Below are 13,744 nucleotides of genomic sequence, written 5' to 3'. Positions count from 1 at the left end.
GGTCTTGGAGATAGGGGACCTATGATGAGGAGGCAAGTGGAAAAGTTCTGTGTGGGTTCATACTTTCAGAGAGAAGGACAGCAGGATGTTTTAGGCTCCGCAGCCTTCCACGGTCAGGTTCATGCCAGCTTTCTTGACAGGGCATGGCCCTTCTAGAAGCATAGAAGTACCTGAGGGAAGGTATAAAGTTTAAGAAAATCCAAAATGCACAGGAAGTAGCCTTGCTGGAGAGAGGAGAGAGAATCCAGAACAGGATCTCTCTGCCTCTCCCAGATCATTAGGGGTTGCAAAGCCAAGGATGGGAGATGACAGAGTGGAGGAAACCCTCATCCCCACTCCTGGGCTCTCCAGGTGTGAATCGATTATACTGGGAGTCATGCCAGCCGACAGCCCAGTAAGTTCTGGCTTGAGGTGGGGGGTTGGGGGATAATGGGGGAGAGGGGCGGGCATCTGCCCTGATAAACTGTGGGTCTATCCCTACACCTGCCCGGGAAGTTCAAAAGAGGTAGGTGTTTCTGTGACCTACTTCAGAACCTTTTAGGGGTCATGGGCAAGGGACAGGTAGGTTTATGTGGGCCTTCTCACCAAGGTTAAGGGAGTAAATCCATGTGGCTTTATTTCTATTTTCTTACAGCATTGTTCTTGTACTTGAGACAGGGTGGCTTTGAATTCAGACTACGGCACAAATCCTGGTTCTCTGAATGTGTATTTCCTTGATACTAAGTGGAGATCTTCTCCTTATAGGATTGTTGGTGAAGATTCAGTGAAACAGTGTATGTAATAATGATAGTAGCTACTGCATATGGATCAGCCACTACATAAATACACACACACACGTGCATACATATACGCATGTATTCATGTGGGTATATACATACACTAGTGTACTTCAAAAAGTTCATGGAAAAATAGAATTAAAAGATAATATAAATCTTTTCATGAACTCTTTGAAGTATCCTCCTATATATTATTTCTCTCTAATTTTCACATAAAGTGCCTAGTAAGGTGCCCAGCACATTGTAGGTGCTTAACGATATTATTTCCCTTCCTTCCCACCTCTCGCTGTCCCCCACCCCTGCTCCTGAATAGAGAAAGAAGTAAAACCTCACTTGGGACGAGGGAGACTCTGGGTCAGAGAAAAAACAACAGGTATTTGAGGGGCCCCTAAGGTGGGCCCAGCCTGCTTCCCTGTACCCGGGATCTTCCCCTCTTTACCCCTCATACCCTGCCCGGCAGTGATTCTTGTGCTCCCACCAAAGTGTCTCCAAGTGCCACCGACTTGCTGCGGAGCAGAGGCCCTCCACCCAGGGCAGAGGACAGGTCAGGGAAGGAGAGTCTGCTCTCTGAGCAGCCCCTGCCTGCGGCCCCGGGCCAGAGTTGAATGCAGCCACTTTCTGTCCCAGGCAGGTCTGTCTGCAGGGCTGCCCCAGCCCCTCCTGTGTCCTTTCCACCATTTCCACACATACTTCGTTTCCTCTGCATCGCACCAGAGTCAATAGGAGCCTTTGATGGGAGATTCACGGGGTGGTTCCTTTCACATCTTCAAATATACCCTGCTCTATAACCTATACACAGAGTTTCCCTTTTTCCTCACAGTCTGGGGGGATATCTCTTCTTTAGTACCCTGGGAAAGCTTCTAAGAGTAAGGGATTCCTTGGACAAAATTGGAGGACATAGAATGTCTGACTGTTCTTTGTGGTTTGATTGCTTAGGGCATAAGGTTCTTGTCTCTGGAAACTCCTCATTTCTGGAACTTGTTAGTGAGCCTGGCTGCAGGTTGGGTTATCAGGAAGTGTGGGGTTGCTTGCTTCTCAGATAGATACGTGTGGAAGCAGCAGTTTTGCCCTCATTGCCTGGGATGTGATGTAGTTGGTTCTGAAAGAGAGAAAGGGAAAAGGCAGCATTTCCTCCAAATGGAAATGGGTATTCTCTGTACCCCAGATTTGCCTGCACTATAAAGAACCTCTTAAATGTTTGTCATAAAATGAAAGCTCCAGTAAAAAGGAGTAAAGTGTAATAAAACAGCACCTGGCAGTCAAGGCCCCTTACTTGCCAAAGACAAATCACTTTTTATCTCCTTAGACCTCAGTGTCTTCCTCCACAAAGTGGGGGGTCACAGCTGTCCTACCTAGAATCAATGAGAGTACTTTCACATATCTACAAATTGTAGAGCAGATGTTACGGGACATTAAGAGGAAAAAATTTAAGTGACTTAGTGATCATTTAAAGTAATAGGATTTCTCACCCCAGGAGGAAGGGATGAGCCCTATTCAATCCTATCCTCCTTTAGGTTGACACAATGCTAGAAACAGGGAGTGAGAACATATTTTACCCAGAAGGCCCTGAGCCAAATGACTAATCCTGACCCGACAAGAAGTATTTCCTCCCAGGCCCTGAGCATTGCGTCTGAGGCTGAGGCGGTGTGAGCACTCACAGGTTATTCTTTGGCAGTTGCCTAATAAGGTTAGGGGCCAGGCAAGCTCAGCAGTTGCAGAGAGCTCATATTCTAGGGAGCTCAGAACTCAGAGAGAAGGTTGGTCACCCTGACATGCCTCCTCATTACAGAACTTTTATAGAGATCCTGCCTTAAACCCGGGGCCCCAGCTATGCACTGCCCCTTTGACTTCATGCCAGCTGCTTAGTGCTTGATCTACTGAGTGTGTATCTCTAGATCAACCCGAAGCAGACAGACCTCCTCATTCTTTCCCATATGTGTTCTTTAGCCCCATGTGTTCTGATCTTAGGTGACCTTTTCCATCCCTTGCCTGTGTGAGTGGAAGAATCTCTTCTCTTTGGTACCCTGAGGAGAGGTTCAGGGTAAGGAGTTGTGACTCACACTGTCCCTTCTTATTCTCTGGAGACCCAAGACCGTATAAGCCAGTGGTTATTGCCAGTGGTTATAACCTAGCTAATGGTTATTGTTAATGAAGCTGCCTAGGAATTTTCCTTTGGGGATGGGGTGGGAGTTTCCTGGTATGAAAGAATGGAGGAACACTTGGAGCTTCTTGCCCTTCTGCTTAAAAGTAGGATAACAAAAGTTCATTACGATCAAATTAAGCTTTCTCTCATCACTAGAGTGTCCTACACTGGGCACCGGACACCTTTCATCTAAGATTTCCAAGCACCAATTCTATATATAATCCCATTCTTTTATCACTTTCTTAGTATGGTGTGAAAAGGTAGGGCTGATTCTTCCCCCAGTTAAAGGGGAGAGGAACTGAGTCCTAAGAAGGCCAAGTGACTTGCCCAAAGGGTACCTGGGAAGATGGTATATGTGGTTCTGAATCTGCTACGGGTCATTCAGCAAAAAAATATTAATACCCACCATGCACAGGTTCTCTTCTAGGCACTGGGGATAAAGTAGTGAACCTGACAGCTAAAAATCCCTGTCTTCATGAAGCGAGTAGTGCAGTGGGTAGAGAGAGGAAAAAGTAAAATCTTCCAATTCCCAGTTTAACACTCTATCAGCATTGTCCCCAGCATCCTCTTGAAAGGTCAAGGAGTTCTACTTAAGGCTCAAGGTGGGTTTCTTGCTGCTGTAGCCCCTCCCACTCCTTCCAGGGTTGGAGGAGAAGCTGAACTGGAGAAAAAGTCCTATGGTACTGACTATTCCTCGCCGGTCTGAATGAAAGGAGTTTGACACACCACCCCTGGTTTTTTTCAGACTTCCTTGTTCCCCAGGATTCCCTGATGACATCTACAAAGAAAGGAAGTGTGATGTTTAAAAACAAACAAAACCCTGCTTGTTGAACTCTTTTTTTTTTTTTTTTTTTCCAGCAGCTGGCCAGTACTGAGATCCAAACCCTTGACCTTGGGGTTATAACACCACGCTGTAACCAACTGAGCTAACTGGCCAGCTCTTAACTCTTTGTAAGTCAGAGCAGTACTAAAAAATCTATGTTAGGAGGAGACGGCAGAGGGCACTTTGCAGGAAGCAGGGGTGTCCAAACTCTATTCCAGTGGAAACTGCGGGAAATGGGATTGATTGGAATCAGCAGGAACTTTGGCCACTTGTGACTTGGGGGTGCAGTAATTGACAGAAGAGTCAAGTCCTTATCTGATGGTTCTTGTGCTTCTTTGTTCACTGTCTAGAAGTGAGGAGGTCTTCTGTTTATTAGAGAGAGGCTGACCAGAGCTTCTTGCCACCCCTTGGTAACTGAACTCAAGTCAGTAGAGGCTATTTCAGCAGGACAGGGTCCCCCGTGTGCTGGGGCTGTGCTCTGGAAGAGACCCTTTACATTTAAATGGCTGATGTGTGGCAATGGCTCCCATATGACACACAGCAGCTCCTCTCCGAAGCTGAGAACAGGACTCAGAATAAGTATTCTTCCCACCTTCAGCCCCCTGTATCCTCACCTACACATAGTTCCGCCTCCACCCCATAGTCAGTGTGTGTGAGAGAGAACACTAGTCTTTCCAAAGGGAAAAATGCTTGCCTCTCTATGATGTATTTGTTGAGTTAATTTGAGGCATTCTGATACTCACTCACACACAGGCTAACTTGTCTCCCCTGCTGACCTTGTTGCAGCCCTGTGCTCTATCTGAACTGATAGCTGTCTTACCCTACCCACCCTGAAGAAACTTTAATGCTCAGGCCTAGTCCTTCTGTCCTCTTTTAAAAAAAAAATTAAAATTCCGCTCTGTATCACCAACTGCCAGAGCATTTTGCTTATCTCTTTCTCCTAAAAGCCTCTTGGAGGCGGGTGGGGCTTAGCCCCCAAATCGAAACTTGATGCCTGACCCATTGATAACTGCAGCAGGCTGCAGAGTTAACATACAGCTGGAAGCTGAGTATTCCATGGGTCCTTGGAGGACTGGGCATCTTTTCTCACATTATCTTCCTGGTTTGTAATTGTGTGTGTTGGGAGTAGGGAAGAGTACTGGGTGTGGAAGAGGGTGGCAGACTGGAAGGCTACCTCCAGATCACTTGGGTCTGGAATCCTTTTTCTGACCTCTTTTCACCCTTACAGGTAAGGTCAGGCTAAAGAATCCTGTAACAGTTTCCTCAAATACAAAGGTTCTTCAAAAAGTTCACAGAAAAATAGAATTGAAGATAATATGAGCCTTTTCATGAACTTTTTGAAGTTCCCTCATAGACAGGAAGAGTATTAGAGACATTAAGAGGTTGTAACCTTTTATTTCCAAGTTTCTGAAGTTGTGGGATTTGTATTGCTTGGTTTGGGAGAAGTGAGACACAAAGACTGGGGTGTATCTGAAATTTCTTCTCTACATTGGAGTTTACAGGCTGCTGGGGCCTCCTGGGAAGGAAAAGGCTCTCCTGAGTTAGTCCACTCAACTCAAGCTGGAGCCATCAGTTTAGCTCAAACATCAACTGTCACCTAGACACTTGTGCTAAAATGGGTATCTCTTGCCCCTGCAGATGCTGGATCCCCATGGCTGCTCTAATTGTTTCTTTTTGTTTATTTTTGAATTTTTATTCTAGAGGCCCAGAGTCATCGGTATCCAGGGAGCCCTCCTCTTCCTCCTCCTCCTTCTGCAGCCTCTCTACTACTCCAGTTGCTGGTTGTTGCTAAGGTTGCCTCCATGGTAACATGCACATCCTCTTTACACCTTCATCTGGGCAAGTCGGTCTAAGCTAGGAACCTACCTACCCTGGACAAGCACTTCCATCACCACCTGGGGACCCCAATCATCGTGACACGAAGTCCGGCTTCCATTTGGTTCCCCCATCCTCTTCCTCCTCTCACTACCACGCATCATACAGAAGAAAGAATCTAGGCTTGGGATTGCTACTCTGAAGCTTATTGCACAAGATATCGTTGATCTATTTCCTAAAACTGGGCCCCCAGAGAAACAAGAAGTAGGAAGAAGTGGGAACAGGGAAGCAGGAGACGCTGACCAGTTGAAAGGAAACTCCAAATCCTCTCTGGTTGAGGGTCTTAGTAACAGCAGGCAAAATGACGAACCCATCAGAACATTCCTTGCCCGCCAACTCGATGGCTGAGAGCCGTGAAGGGGATTTTGGCTGCACAGTAATGGACCTGAGGAAGCTCATGGAGCTGCGTTCGAGTGATGCACTGACCGAGATCAATGTCCGCTATGGAGGTGTACATAATCTCTGCAGTAGACTGAAAACCTCCCCTGTGGAAGGTAAAGGCCATATCAGGGGTGGGAAATTGGAGAAAGGTGACAAGTATTTCCAGATATTGTTTTCCCAGCTCCTAGAGAAGGCACATTTCTGGAGACCCAATTGGTGTATTTTTGTCTAGTGGGAAAACTGTGACGTCTGAAGCACTGAAAGGAGGTGAGGCTACGAAAAGCTATTTTTTTTCCCAGAGATTGTGTTTAGGAACTGTGATTCTCTGAAGATCATTCTCTGAAGATCATTCTCTCCTCCTTCTTCTGTATCAATATACAGAAAGGAGGATATTTATCTTACAAATATTTATGGTATAAATGCTTTTATCAGTAAATGATCAAGTCCCTTATTCTGTATCAGTCTTTGATTACAAAAGAGTTTAAGATATAAGTCCTCCCCACACTGGTGTTACAGTGTAATGGGGGAGGGACAGGGGAAGGGTACAAAAAAGTGAATAAGTCCCTCTACCCAGTTGAGCTTCTCTGTCACTTCTCTATTGTATACAGTTAGAAATGGGATGGTAAATCATTATGTATGTAGTTGTATCCATGTATCTTTGGGTCACTCACTGTTTTTTGTCAGGGAATTATAGATGGTTTTTTCAACCCTGCCTGGTGCACTTTTAATATAGTTGTTCTTAGTCTGTTCTTAAAAGAGAATGAAAAATTCAGCGTCATGCTTGCCTGCTCCACCCAATTGCCCACAGTGCCATGATATTATGAAATTTTGCCTCATCAAAATATAGAGAGAACAAAAGGAAAGTTGTTTTCTCACTTTTGCCTGGTTTTAGCATCTCTGCAGCAGATTTTTGCTTGGCCTTGTATGTCAGGCAGCCCGTGGCTGAGCAGCATGGGATGTAGCAGAGACCCTGTCCTTCAGAGGCTGTCAGCCACTTACAGTCTCCCATTTGCGAACCTCACTCAGAGGCCACATCATATTTCTCACCCAGTCTAAGAAGAGGTTTTGACCCCAGCCAATGCTATATTATAACCTAGTGTCTTGGAATCTAGACTCCTTAGGGTTAAAAAAAAGAGAGAGAGAGAGAGGTTTTTACATAGATATCTGTATATTGCCCATGTGTTGTTTTCTTTGTAACCTAAGGGACCTTCCCTACATGGTCTCTTTACTTCTAGAATTTAGTTTCCTATCTCATAGACTTTGAGTTCAAAGCTCTACCGTTTACTAGATGAATAGCACTGAATAGTCAACTCAGTCTCCCTGAGGCTTTTTCTCTTTGAAAATAATGTTGATAATACCCAGCCCATAGAGTCATTGGGATTAAATAATATGTGTGTACAGTTCCCAAATTTATAATATATGTTCAATAAATTAGGTGCCTCAGATTAAAACAGAGCCCTCGTGTCTGAAGATATTTTCCAGAATATGCATGCCTGTGGAGTGCAAAGTATTATTATATCTGCAGAGGTTACTACGGCATGTGTAACTGTAACCACTGCCCATTTCCACCATTTACTTCTTGATCACAGATAGAGACCTGATTAAGGTGGCAATGCTTAGCTGCTTTTGTGTGGCGCAGTCTCTGCCTTCTAGCTAGTATCTAATGACTGCCTTTGGGGCACTGCCTCCTTCTTGCCAGCTAAATTTCTTTATTCAGTCACTTTTATAGCTGTATCGACCTTAAAAGAGTCTGTTCCTAATTATGTTTTCACTGAGATTATGCATTTACTTTACAAACACCCATCAGAATTTAAGCAGGATCTTTCTGTTTCCCTTCCTATGCTGTTCTGGATTCCTTTGGTCGATTGTTTCTCTCACAAAGTGGAATTCAGGAGTCCAACTAAGCTGGAACCTGGGAAGCTTTTAACACCACATTCCAGACTTTTCTCCAGTTTTCTAATTTTCCTAATCCTTTCCCATAGCTGCTATTGTTTACTTTTTGATTCCCAGAAAGCTTTCATTCCCAAAGAGCAACATATATTCTACTTTCCTCTCAATATCTGATATCAAATGTTATAGGCAAAGCTAATGTTCTTGGATTCTTTCCTAGTCCTAGTTTCAGATCTATAGGTGAAAGCCACCCCTTCTGATAGCAGGTGCCTCTCTTGCTACAGACACTGGCCATGCCTATGTCCCAGGACTCCTACCACTGGCACAGCTGTCCAGTATCATTCTCCTGCTTCCTTATATCACAAATGTGTATTCTGACCTGTTTTAATGTAAACAAGGGCTTGTTCTGGAGCTGGAGAGGCAGGGTGTTGGAAAACAGCCTCTTCATTAGTAATTTTTAGCTCCCAGTGTCAACGATGACCTCCTCATGTATGAAAAGAATAAAGGGATAAGAAAAGGAAACACAGAGCAGCTAAGACACAGGAGTCTTTACCCAGACAAGGATGATGCTGAGCTGTTTAGTTGGGCAGGCAGAGAAAGGAGCGCCAACATTCAGGTGCCCCAATGAGCTGATGCTATAAAAAGCCAGCCCAGTCACTAAACACCACACTGAGGTGCGTGACCGCCTCGCATAATTTTGTCACCTATGGGAGGCCCCCGCAGACTAATAAAAGCAATGAAGAAACTTACCTGGTGCTTGGATTCTGCTGGTTGGAAACCAAAGTGAAATAAGAATGAGGAGATTCATTCCTGGAGTATGACCCTTCTCCTTTATTTTCTGTGGACTGATAGCATCTTTGGTATAGATTGACAGAATTTTTTTTTATCATAGCTTACGGAACTTGGGATTGATAACATTTCTGACACTAACATGGTTTTGTTATTCTAGATTTGTACAACTGCAAAGACAGGTGGGACTTAATTTTAGTGCACTCACTCTTTCTCTGTGTCTGTCTCTCTCTCAACAGGCTAAAGGGTTTAAATGACTTGTCTGAGGTCTTATACCAGGTAGCATGTGATGGAATATTTCATGTTTTCTGACTCATAGTTCGTTAATGTCCTGCTGCCTCTTATGCTAGAGCAGCAACACAGAGAGTCTCAGCAGCACAGACAAGGTAGAAGTCTGTTTTACATTTCAATGCCTGATAAATTGTCTAATTGTGGCCCAATGCTAATGCTCATATTGGTTTGTGTTCCTTAATTGTACATTGGCTAGTAGGAGTAAGAGGAGTTGCTCAGTGGCCAAGAGTTGGGAATACTCAGCTACCTCCGCATTCAGCAACTATCAGAAACAAGGCTGAAAGCAGAAGAGGGAGACATGAAAGAGGACACATGCTTAAATCTAAGTGACTGAAGATGTCAGTCTTTATGGCTGTGTGTAAACAAAAACAAAGGTGATGAACAAAAGGCATGCACTCTAGCTCCTGAGCAAGCTGTGTTGCCTTGCGTTTATCAGCAGGGAAAATCTGAATATTTTGCACCAACGAAATCCTTTTAGTTTGCTTCTTTCCCCATTCCACTTTCTTTGTCCTCCACCTTTTATTGTTGCTTCTTTCTCTGCCCCATTCCCACACCAATTAATCTCTCCAGTCCCCAAAGAGCAGAGCAGTCTGGTTGACAAGCTAGAAGATAGCCTTTTATCTTCTGAGCACTGTCCCATGGTGTCTCACGGCCTCGTGAGCAGCAGAAACCTTTGTTGAATGTGGCATGAGAATTACCTGTGGCTTAAGAGGAAGAGAGGTGTTTTCCTTAGTCTTTGTATCCCTTTGTATGTAAGAAGAAGAGATGGTCTGAGATGAGAGATTCTTTGGTATTGTAGGTTGTATGTATTCTTTTTTCCTCATAGAACTTTCCATGGTGGTCCTCAGCTGTGCTGCTCTTTTTAGGAGAAAGAACGATGGTTTCTGAGGAGGAACGAGGCCGGCACTTGAGGGGAAGGTCTGGGCCCAGACTGGAAAGGGCAGAGAAGAGGAGCCTTGAATAAACAGTAAATCGTTCACAGTGGTGCTCTTTTGAAAAGGCTAAAGACTATTTCTGTTGAATTTGGATCTAGAAGTATGTTAGTGGGACTTTCTATTTTCTGTTCCCTCTGTACCCTTCTACTGTACTTCTTTTCTCCTCCGCAGAGTTGAGGTGTGACGGTGGGATACCAAGGGCCTCCAATTCCTTTTCAACAACATTCAACAAATATTTAATGCCTTCTAGGTGCTAGGGACACAATGGTGAACGTGACAGGTGCAGTGCCTCCTCCCATAGAGCTTATAGGCTAATAGAGGATGCGTACAAATTAAGGCAATTTCAGAAATATTGCCATAGTGCTATGATGGGGAAGAACAGGGTGGGTGTTATGGGAGCATGCAGTATGGGGACCTAAGCTGAAGCAATTACAGGGGAGGGGAAGGAGGCTTAGAAGCTGGAGACAGGACCCCTTCATCATCTAGGGATTGCCTAGGGAAGCTCTAATGTGGCCATGCTCTGTGGTAATTGCTACCACTTACTGAACGTTCCTGGCATAAGATGCAAACATCTTTGCCTTCCGTAATCACTGAGTAGTTACTGAGTTTAGGGAGCTGAGATTCTTTGAGGAGTAAATGGCAGGAGGTGAAAGAATCCGTTCTAAGACAGCCCAAATTATAATTTTGGTTCATTAACTTGAGGATTTAGATTAACAGTTCTTCTTACCTTAAGATCTCTGGGGTTTAAGTGTGTTCCTGTCACTGTGCCTTTTGAGAGCAGTGGCATGTTCTACCAAGAATTTTCCATTTGGCCATAAGCCAGGACATACTGGGATTGGGCTCTTCCTAGGTGTGGCAGATTGAAATTTCTAGTAGCATTGTCAATCTGGAAAAAATTGAGCACATATCCCTGATAAATGTTCACCTACAACACTACTGTATTACTCTTAGTACTTCTTACACCAATATCATTTATATAATAAGATATGCAAGCATAGAAATGGATGAGGTGATATAAAAAGTTCTAATATTTTCCCCACACTCTAACAGATGGATGCAGGCCCTCCACTTAGAGACCATTGCTCTAGAGAATGTTAGTGTTGGGGGCATTTGGAGGACTAGGTAAGTAAATATGGAATGGAACAGATGTGAGAGGATGGGCAACTGGCTTTGAGAGCTTCTTCCCTATCTTTAGAACCTACAGTCTGTTCTGGAATATCAATTTTTAGGAGCTTATCAATTTGAGGATAAAAGCATAACCTCTATCTACCTCTCCTTCTTCATGCCCTCCACTCCATAGCCATCACCTTGAACTCTTACCCCAACTCTACTAAGTATGCCAAATAAATGGTCCTAATAACAGCTTATCTGGGCCTGGCTGCAGAGTTTAACATTCTGTGGTCCACTCTGCACATCACACTTTGGGCAGATGTATTAGCACTAGTTTAAGAAGTGAGAGAGACTCAAGCCGAAAGAATACCTTTGAGTGAGGGGCAGGAGTGCAGGTGGACAGCCCAGCTCAAACAGCTAGCTAGGGGCTACACTGTGATGTGAGTAGTTGAGGCAAGGCCAGTAGCTTCATTCAAGTAATACTTAGTACTTGGTAGAGGAGTGGGAAAGATTTTCATAAAACCTGGGGGTAGCAGCCTCAACAGGTGGATGGTAAATGACTGGGAAAGACAGAAGAGTGAAAGTGCCCTCCCCCTGTCCCTCCTCCCCACACAGGGAACTCTACGCTGCATCCTAGGAGTTCCCTGTCTGGTTTGAGTTACATGCCTAAAGCTGAATTAGGCACGTGACAGCTATGGGCCTTTTCCCAGCCCAACCCAGGCTCTGTGGATCCTTTTCTATCCAGCTCCTCCTTGCCCAGAGCTGGGCTTCAGGGTCAGCTGACATAACGCTGCCAGTCAGGGGGCAGAAAGATCTTGATGGGGAGAGAATGGCTAAGTCTTTCTGAACCTGAGACCCCTCCTTGATTTCTCCTCTCCCACCAGGCCTGGAACCCTTTATGCTGCATTCTTTGGGCAGCTCAGCTGCAACTCTTGCCAGTTTGGGGGGATTTGGTTTGGTTTTCAAACTTCTTGTTGCTTTGCACTGAACCATGAGCTGGGGGTAGGAAGAAAGTCGGCATTCCCTTCTTGGCTGAGGCAGATATTGCATCCACCCTTGAAAGTGGGGCTTTCACTCTTTTTTTTTAGCTCCAAGGTGTGAGCCCTGGGAATGTGACACTGGATGGAAGCACATGCATGCAGTAGTGAGAAGGTGGCAGAGCAGAGGGCTGAGGAGGGCACTCTGGGGAGCTTTCTCTTCCCTGTCCAGAGCTGAAGTCTTCAAAAAAAGCAGGGGGCTGGATAGAGGGGGCCATGACCTGAGGAGACATGCGGGAAGGAGGATTGTTCTCTAAGAGGGCCATCCTCTTGCCATGACCTTGAGTAGATTGCTTTCTCTCTAGAGGCTGGATGTCTAGCAGCTAGAGAGCACAGCTCCAAGCCGTGGGTGTGTTAAACTGGAGCTGCTGAAGTAGAGAAACTGCTCTATGCTCCTTAAAGAGTAGCATTTGGTCAGCAGCAGGAGCTCGCCAGACCCTGCAGGGCCCTGTACTGATTTGAAGCTACTCTTCCCCCTTAGTGCCCTAATCCAGGGTTTCTAAGGTAGGACTTGAAAGGTATTTTTCTGATGTCTGTTCTTCTCATGTAACCAAAGAGGACTGCCTTCTAATCAACCCAGAGAAACCTCCCTTGTACTATCTGTGCTGCCTGCTTTGGCAAGGTACCAAAACTCAGACATCTGGGAAGTCCCTCATGATATCTGACTTAGCCCCACCCTTGCTGGGGCTGAGCTGGTTCTAATAAGGGATGCCTCTGCCATCCTTGGCCCTTCCCTGCTGGAGCCAGGCCGTGGGGTGGGGGCGATGACCTCACAGCCTAACATTCTCTTTGCCTCTCCCAGTTCATGTGTTCAGTCTGGTTCTTAAGGCCAGAATGACTCCCTGTTTGGGTGGGGCGCTCTCTCATGTTGGGGACAAAGTTTCCTCTAATTTTCCTGATGAATTTCTAGGGGAAGCCCTTTTCCTGTGTTTCCAGCATTCTCTCCCTGCCAAATCTTCCTTCCCCTCTCCAGGAGGCCCTGTGAGAATTGCAGAAGCCACTGCAGAGATCAGGGCCTAAAACCTTTTCCTGGGCTGGGCAAGTATTTGTGTGAAAGTACAGCTGCTAAGATCAGGGCCTGAAAGCATCTCTGGGGCAAAAAGAATTGGAAAGGAAAGCCCAAAATTGGGGATTGGCTGAGCTCCCAGTCCCACATGGCTTTCCACATGTCAGAGAGGATTCCCAAGGCTACTACTGCTAACAGCCCCAGCCTGCCCCACCCTGCTGCAGGGCATGCTGGGAGCTGGGACAGCCACTTGACTTCTTAAGGTAGCTATACTACCAGCTCAACATGACTTAAGGTGGAGCAGATAGATAACTAGAAAATGGCAAAAAGAAGGCAAGTGTGTGACTTTGAGGGCATCTAGGCAAGAGCAGGGCCTGACCTTTTGTTTTTTCCATGATGTATCTTGCTTCATTTGCTTGGGTCCAAAAAAGGCCATAAGGAACGTTTAATTGAGTAGAAAATTCATAGGTTGGACTCTGGTGGAACTGATGTCACCATGCCTGAGGACAGGAAAAAGATAGAACCACCCCCATTGGAGACAGTGGGAACAGGGCTGGCTTGCTTAGAGGTGCAGAGGAAAGCAGCACATGGGCCTGCCCTGAGGTGAGAGAAGTCAGGTGGCCAACCATCCCTGTTTGCCCAGGACCAAGGGGGTTCCCAGGAGGCAGGAACTTCAGTGCTAAAACCT

At 45.5% G+C, this 13,744-nt stretch overlaps 1 protein-coding gene across 6 annotated transcripts in view; it reads left to right on the top strand.

The window, feature by feature from the left end:
• ATP2B4 (ATPase plasma membrane Ca2+ transporting 4) overlaps positions 1-13,744 on the top strand; it is an 89,179-nt gene that overhangs the window by 34,963 nt on the left and 40,472 nt on the right. For all 6 annotated transcript variants that reach the window (XM_063115270.1, XM_063115268.1, XM_063115273.1 and 3 more), the window contains exon 2: positions 5,444-6,111. In XM_063115270.1, the coding sequence (XP_062971340.1) occupies positions 5,919-6,111 (193 nt within the window). In that variant the 5' untranslated portion in view covers positions 5,444-5,918. The remainder of the gene's footprint in view (positions 1-5,443; positions 6,112-13,744) is intronic.

This window comes from Cynocephalus volans, chromosome 11 (assembly GCF_027409185.1).
Source record: "Cynocephalus volans isolate mCynVol1 chromosome 11, mCynVol1.pri, whole genome shotgun sequence".
NCBI classification, from domain to species: domain Eukaryota; kingdom Metazoa; phylum Chordata; class Mammalia; order Dermoptera; family Cynocephalidae; genus Cynocephalus; species Cynocephalus volans.
This window is presented reverse-complemented; position numbering and strand designations above follow the sequence as displayed.